The sequence below is a fragment of the Fukomys damarensis genome, unplaced genomic scaffold (assembly GCF_012274545.1).
Source record: "Fukomys damarensis isolate Sample0158 unplaced genomic scaffold, DMR_v1.0_HiC HiC_scaffold_7, whole genome shotgun sequence".
In the NCBI taxonomy this organism is placed as follows: Eukaryota; Metazoa; Chordata; class Mammalia; order Rodentia; family Bathyergidae; genus Fukomys; species Fukomys damarensis.
The window spans coordinates 27,017,224-27,025,710 of NW_022900919.1; the positions used below are offsets into that span (position 1 = coordinate 27,017,224).

The 8,487-nt window shown below is 37.2% G+C and overlaps 1 protein-coding gene across 4 annotated transcripts in view; it reads right to left on the bottom strand.

The window, feature by feature from the left end:
- The window catches only part of Xrn2 (5'-3' exoribonuclease 2), a 68,390-nt gene that overhangs the window by 16,045 nt on the left and 43,858 nt on the right, over positions 1-8,487 (bottom strand). For all 4 annotated transcript variants that reach the window (XM_033761153.1, XM_010634206.3, XM_010634207.3 and 1 more), the window contains 2 exons: positions 874-942; positions 658-789 (listed from right to left, as the gene is read on the bottom strand). In XM_033761153.1, coding sequence (XP_033617044.1) covers positions 658-789; positions 874-942 — 201 coding nt within the window. The remainder of the gene's footprint in view (positions 1-657; positions 790-873; positions 943-8,487) is intronic.

Sequence of the window (8,487 nt, forward strand, 5' to 3'; positions counted from 1 at the left end):
TGGGATTAAAGGCATGCGCCACCATGCCCGGCTAGATCACTTTTTCAATAATTTCTATTAACTAGCAATATCTGTTTATGAGTTATCATGAGTAATCATCAGCCTGTTGCTCTTTTTATCAATTTACCTGCTATTGTTATAAAGTCCTCCCTTCTTCCCTTAGTCTCTTCAATAGCAAGGAAAAAACAATTACATAGCTAATAGAGCAAAAGCTAAAAATCAGAAATTTACAAAAAAAAGAAATATAAATGACAATAAATACTGTAAAGGATAATCTCAGTAGACAGGAAAAGCAGTCCAAGCAGCAAAGATATCATTGTTCAAGTGTTGGATAAATAAGATCTGAAGACATCTGCACATTAACTTAGCTAAAACTTTCTAGAGGGTAAAGAACATGTTTCATTCCTTTGAAATAACTGTAAGGATAGTAAAACCTCTTAAAAATAACAGAATTACCATGCAACATATAAAGTTATACATAAACCCAAGAAGAAATTAATTCCTAAAAATGAAAAAAAGGAAAGTATCAAAGAAATTAAATATTGGTAAGAATTGTATTTCATGATATCTTAAATACCTGAGTAATAAATACGGACTTGTTTTGTCAAATGATTCAGAAGAAGCAAAACATACCAAAGACAGAAACCCACAACTTACCCCAAAGTCCTGAAGGCTGCCTGGTCCAAGTGGACTGGCCTCCGGTCCCGATTAAAGCCCAGCTGTGGCTTCCACTGACGGCCATTACTGGATTTTTCCCAGTCACTGGGCTTCAGTACTGCTGCTGGCTTTCTGGCCATTTGAAAATGCAATATTTAGTTATAGGGTTGAATACTAGCCATATAAAAATCAATCTAGACAGGCTTCTGCTGTTACCTTGCTCCTGGAAGCATTATAGCTTTAAAAATGTAATCTTCAGCAAACTGTGGGTCTTTAAAATTAATACTGAAAGAGAATAATAGAGAATTTAATGATCTGATTATACCAGCTTTATTGTGCAAACAGGTATTTTTTAATTTAAACTGACTAGCTACAATTTAACATCCTGTAAGAATTATTTTAACCAATCATATTGCCAATGGCTAAATAACCTTCCACACCAAACTGCCTGATTCCTAATACGTATGCCTCAAGTAACTTTCTCTGTGGGAAGAGCCATTTCTAGCTAACTATAGGTGATCACAGAAAATAATGGACATTGCCTCAACTCTTAAGCAATTTTAATCCAATACTAGAGACAGATGTAAAAGACATACAACAAAAAATAAAAATAAGTATACCAGGGGCCAGGGATTAGCTCAGTGGTTCTGCTGCCTGCCTAGTAATCACAAGACCCAAGTTCGATCCGCAGTACCAAAAAAAAAAAGTGCACCAGCTAAAAAGTTTAAGTGGGGGGAAAAAAAAAAGATCTTACAAAATTTCCCAGTTGGACTCCTATACCCTGCTTTGTTGATGTGCTTTAAAAATAATAAAATACTCAGTTTGAAAACTACACAAATGCTTATTATTAAAAGCTATACACTCAGACTTTGAGTATAAGCTGGGCCAAATTTCCTTTGTGGGGGTGGGGGTGGGAGTGGCATGTATCTATGGCAAAGGTTGATATGCATGTGCATTCTGACTCAGCAATGCTTCTCCTAGCAGTTTAGTTATCAGATTTATATTTAAAAATGCTCATAGCACCCTTACTCATAATGTCAAAAGACAATAAACCTAAAAGAATGAACGAATGGTAAGTGGACTGGTTAAAGAAACCAAGCTTGTTCCTAAAAATGGAATCCTCAGATGATAGTTTTAAAAAAATTCAGTGACAGAATACTTAACTATATGGGAAAAATATATATACAACAGACTAAATATATACTCATCAAAAGGTTATCAGTGATCATCTCTATACACTCATTTCCTTTTGTTCTTTGTAATTTTAATATTTCCCAAAATTCCTCCAACTACAGGTATAGTCAGTTGAAAAGAATTTACTAAAAAACATTTTACTGAACTGGTTGACATTCTTAGATAGCTTTTTTTCCTTTTTGAATATTGCCACTTTAATAACTAAGATCCATCTGTTATAAAAAAAAGTCATTGCAGTCAGATTTAACTGTATATTTAAGTACACAACATTAGCTTTGTATTTACAATAAAAATACCATGAGCTCAAGAACAGGTGAACAATTTGTTTACTCAATTAGTTCCTCGCACAACTCACCCTTCACTGGCAACTGCCATTGCCTCAAAAGCTCCCTACCATCAGGGTGGCACAGCAAGGACAAAACAGGACAGGCATCAATCAAGGTTTCAGAGCACGACAGAGAAAACAAGCATTTGGTCTCTTTTGGGCTTTGTGGATACAAAATAAAGAGAGGAAACTGGCAAGATTTGCAACTAAAGCATCTCAAACCATGTAAACTTTGTTTCAGCAGGGCTTTTCAGTAGTTTACCGAGCTGCTGGGTGCTTACTGCACACTCAGTATCATGGTGGTACAATCCCTTCTAGGTAAGGGAAATAAAAAATGTTTGGTTAAGTCTTATAAGGAAGAATGTAGAAAATGCAGCAACATGAACACAACAGATGCTGAGTTAAAGCATGAGTGGATGCATTTTCTACATGTATGGTTTTTATTAGTGTGTGTTAAAGATATGGTAATTTGGGAAGGAGAAGGAAATTCATTCACCTAGAGCCCAAGGAAAACACCATCCAAGAGGTTATGGTTTAAGGCAAGACAGGATTTTCACAGGATGGCAGAAAAAACAAATGAAACAAAGACTGTTGAATTCCACACAATATTTAAAGAACACCAATTCTCAAACTATTTCAAAAACAGTGAAAAGGAGGGAATTCTATCAAATGCATTCTATGAGGCCTTCATAACCCTAACATGAAAATCAAAGACATTTTTGAAAAAAACATAAGAAAAATTTCTCAACCAAATCTAACAGCACATTAAAAAGATCATAAACCATGATTAAGTGGAGCGTATCACAGGGATATGAGTATGAGTCAACATTCACAAGTCAATAAATACAATAATGTATCAATACACTGAAAGCTAAAACCCATATGATCATCTCAATAGATGCAGATGAATTAGAAATAAAATGAGTATTATCTCAAAATAATAAAGGCTCTATATGGAAAAAACCCACCACCAATGTCATGCTAACAGAACCTCTAAGATTTACAATAAGAAAAAGATGTCCAGTTTTACCTCTCCTATTCAACAGAGTACTGAAAAACTTAGCCAAAGCAATTAGGCAAGACAAAAAAAGTGAAAGGCACCCAAACCAGAAAAGCAATTGTCTTTGCTTGATGATGTTATACACAGAAAACTTAAAAGCTCCACCAAAAATCCACTGGGGATGATGAACAAATTTAGTAAAGTTGTAGAATATAAAATCTATACACCAAAAAATTAGCATTTTACACACACAGAGCAATCCCATTCACAATGTCCATTGTTTTTAAACAACAAAACACCTAGAAGTAAACTTAAACAAAGAAGTGAAAAACATCCACAAAGAAAAACATTCATGAAAGAACTCATTGAGGGCACAGAAAATAGAAAGACATCCTACGCTCACAGATTTAAAAGATCAATATTCTTAAAATGTCCATGCTAACCAAAGCATTCTACAGATCCAATGCAATCCCCAATAAAATATTAATGGCATTTGTTGTAGTCAGGAAGGATTCTGCAAGGGAATACATTAAATACAGAATACATAATTTCTAAGACTGTTTTATGATAATTACCCAAAGAGTCAAATGCAAAGGAATGCAAGAGATTAACTGCATAGTAGAAGCCCGAAGGATTCAGCTGAGGGCCTAGAGTCCAAGGCAATGCCCTCCTTGAGTCCACCTAGTGGCCTAGAGCCCATGGCAATGTCTCATGCTTGTCCATACTGAGGATCTGCACCTGGAAGGCCCAAAGGCCAGTGGTGGGAGCCAGAAAATGTACGCTAGTGAGATGGTGGATTTGCGTCACCCAGCTGAGGGATCCACACTGGAGCCAGGAAGAGATGCTCCTGGTAAAGATCAGAGCTTCCCTGATGGAAAGAGAAACCATCTCCAGTGACAGCGAAGACCCAAAATTCTCCTCTGATGAGAACAGCCTAGTTTGCACCAGGAAAACCATTCACAGCAAGCTTCTCCTAGAAAATCAACAGTTCTCTTTTTATGGCTATTTTTTTAAACAATCTTCAGGTGGAGCCTCCATGCCCAGACCATGCTGATTGAGTTCAGCTGGATATTACAAGTTGACCATTAATCAATCCACCACAGCATTTCTCACAGAATTAGGAAAAGCAATTACAAAATTAATATGGAACCATGAAGGACCTAGAATAGCCAAAAGCAATCTGGAACAAAAACAGAGTTGGAGGCATCATAGTAACTGACCTCAAAACACAGCATCAAAAGAGCATGACACTGGCATAAAAAATAAGATACAGAGACAAACAGAACAGAATAAAATCCAAAAATTTATCCATGTGTTACAGCCAAGTGATTTTTCACAAAGGAGCCAAGAACATACATGGGGAAAATGATAGCCCCTTCAACGAACAGTGCTAACAAAACTGGATGCACATATGTACAAAAATCAAACCACATCCCTACCTCTCACTATATACCACTCCACCCCTCCCCCAAAATAAAGAAAAAAAAAAAAGGCTGGATGTAGGATCAAGGACCAAAGAGCTGGGTCAATGGATCAAAGACCTAAACATAAGACCAAAAACTATGAAACAGAAAAAACTTTTTAAGACACTGAGATGGGCAAAAAAAAAATTTTTTTTTCTGATAAGACTCCAAATGTAGATGACCAAAGTAAAACTAGATAAACAGATTATGTCAAACTAAGAAGTTTCTGCACAGCAAAGGAAAGGACAAAGTCAAAAGACAACCTACAGAATGGAAGAAAATTTTCTGCAAACTTTTGATCAAAGGGTTAATATCTAGAAGACATAAGAATTCAAGTAACAGCAAAAACCCCTAAATAATCTCATTTAAAGAGGGCAAATGAAAAAAACCAAAAATCAAAAAACAAAACAAAACCAAAACAAACAAACAAAAAAGGCCAGGCATGGTGGTGCACGCCTGTAATCACAACACCCAGGAGGCTGAGGCAGGAGGATCACTGTGAGTTTGAGACCAGCCTTGGCTACCTACTGAGTTCCAGGGCAGTCTCAACTACATAGTGAGACCCTGTCTTAAAAAAACCCCCGCAAAAAACAAAACCCAAAAAAACAAAATAAAAAGGGCAAATGATCTGAATAGACAGTTCTTGATATATAAATGGCTAACAAATATATGGAAAAAAAGGCTTACCAGTACTAAATTAGGAAAATGCAAATGAAAACCACAATGAGCCAATTAGAATGGCTATTAACAACAAAAAAAAAAAAGACAGAAATTAAGTAATGTTGGAAAGGATGGAGAGAAAGGGCACTCCTATACACTATTGGTTATAATGTAAACTAAACAGCTAATATGGAAAATAGTATGGAGGTTCCTCAGAAAACGAAAAACAGAATTACCATATGATCCAAAAATCTCACTCCTGGGTATATATCCACTTTGTAGTGCTGGGGATCTTATCAGCTAGGCAAGTGCTCTACTACCTAGCTACATTCCAAACTCTATTTTGAGACATGCATCCAAAGGAAATAACATCACTATAACAAAGACACCTGTATGTCCATGTTTATTGTAGCTATTAATAAGAGCCAAGATGTCAAGTGGATTAAAAGATGTGTCATATATACATAATGGAAGGGTCATTCGGCCTAAAGAAAGGCTGAAATCCTATCATCTGTAGCAATGTGGATGAAAATGTTAAGTAAAATTATGTTAGGTACAGTAAGTAAGGCACAGTGCTATCGCTTGAATTTATATGCTCCCTCAAAGCCTCATGCACTCATAGGTGGGGCTTTGAGGAGATGACTTAGATCATGGATATGCGATATGGTAAAGTTCTAGGTGTGGACCATGGATTTACTGAAGAGGGAAGAACTACCCAGGGTGTGGGTGACACCAACTAATAGGCTTACGGCCTGAGTGAAATAAAAAGGGAAAGAAAGAAGTCTAGCTGCTTCTTGCCTGCCATGCCATGATGTGCTTCTCTTCGGTTATGCTGCCCCGCCTTGCAGATAGCCAACTATGGACTGAAATTCTAAAAACTATCAGCCAAAATAAACCTTTCCTCCTTTAACTTGTGGGTGTCAAATATTTTGTTCTAGCATTAAGAAAGTAACCAAGAAAAACAGAAAGACAAATACCACATGTTCTTATTCACTTGTGAAAGCAAACAAAGTGGCTAACAGAGAATTAAAACAGAGGTCACTAGAAGTTAGGAAAGGAGAGAAGTGGAATACTGGGATGTACATGATATAGGTTATCAAAAATAATTAGATGGGGACAATTCTAATGTCATATAGCACAGTTTGGTATCTAGTCTTCAACCGTTAGACATTCAAAATAACAAAGAGTATGAATATTCCAAACACATAGAAATAATAATATAGGAGACAGAAATGCTAATTACTCTGATTTGACTGCCACACATTGCATAAATTTACTAAATTACAACACTGTAACCTAAATAAGAGCACCTACATTCTTAAAATTAAACTGGGGGCCAGGGATATAGCTCAGTATCAGCAAGGGACTAGTGTGAGCAAGACACCTTAGTTTTATTCCAGCAATGGAAGAAAAAAACAAAAGAAACAAAGATACCTTTCTCAGACTAAGGAAGGCCAGCCCTTCTCCATGGGGGTTGATCTAAGTGAAGCCCTACACAAAAGTGATTCGACTACATTCTCAATTCTCCCAGGCAGATACACTGTATAGCTATCAGTATTCTGGATGCACAAGACACACCTTACTTGTTACATCAGATGCTTTAAATGCTTGAGGCTTTGAAAGGGCTGGACTACATAGCAAAGTGTACCAGTAGAAGCATGCAGGAAGAGGATCTAGCATAAGTGAAGCTGCATCACCAGTAAGGAGGTAAAAGTGATCAAGATGTGTTTCAAAAAAACTACCCTGCAGTGCTGTGGAGGGAAGGGAGCGCGCGTGCGCGCATGTGTGTGTGTCACCCTAAAGAAGGCACAGATGCAGGCCAGGCCACAGCCAGCACCACAGAAGAGCAGCACTGGAACTGCAACAGAGCTCAAGTCTAGAGAAGGCCTGAGAGAACTCTGAGTGTCATGCAAAAAGCAAACCTGAAAAAGAAAAGGGAGACAGCCAAGCTCTTAGAGAAGAGACAATCCCAGCTAGCACTGCAGGATCATCACTCCTGCAGGAGAACAGCAAGAGATTTAATAAAATATTCTGGAAGACAGATCCATTTAGCTGCCCAATATGTGCAATCTAATATATGCATTGTTCCTTAAAAAAATTGTTTAAAAAGTCAATTTTTCATGTTGATACTCTGAAAAGGAATAAAGATTTCTAAGCCAGTGGGAAAACAATCCCCTTGCTCCTAGAACCATATATCCAACAAAGTAAATAATATTCTCAATCTAGTACAAACAAGTAGGAGACAGAAAAGGAACATCTAAAGGTAAGTTTGGAAATCTCCACCAAAGAGAAAAAGATCCTATCTATCCATCTATCTGTTATCTACCTACCTACTTATTTGGAGACAAGGTCTTACTATGTGGTTCAGGCTGTCCTTGAACTATGTAGCCCAGACTGGCCTTGAACTCATGGAGATCCTCTTGACTCAGCCTCCTAAGCACTGCGATTACAGGTGTGTGCCACCTCACCCAGCAAAAGATACTATTTTATTTCAAAAGATTGAAAGTGTTCCTTTTCCTTGGGTTTTTAAGAACACTTTGAAGGCACTATTTCTTCTAACTTGACGTAAACCTTCTTAGGTTGAGCAATCTTTCGTATTTTAATTGGTTCCTAAAAATGTACACTAAGATGTGTTGTTTTAGTACTTTTCCAATGTGGTAACATTAGCCATGACCCCAAATGAAAGACACAGGTAAGGACCCATCAGGCAAAGTTCCTAAGGGTAACTTTGTGAATCAGCATTCCTTTTCTTTTCAGGTTTATGATTTAAATTCCTACAGGCAGACACTGAAGGGAAAAAAATATATACAGGTTACCCTTTGACAACTTCCACCAAGATAAACAAAAATCTAACCATGAAGAGTTTATCCGGGGAAGGGAAGCAGTAACACTAAGACAGGAGAGAACACAGAATCTGTGAGTCCAGGGAGGAGAGGAGGAGCGAACAGAAAGCCTGGGGTTGGTGTGAAACAGCAGAGCTCTTGCCTGCAGGGGTGGGGTGTAGCTCAGAAGTAGAGCGCCTTGTGCAAAGGACCCAGGTTTATGAGTATCAATACCTATTATGTAAAGGTACAGAATCACAATGATGAATGTAACTGTATTGTATACCTAGATTGTACCAATAACCTCAATAAAAAGAAAAAAAAAGAAAAATCAAAACATCAAAAAAAAAAAAAAAAAAAAAAAAA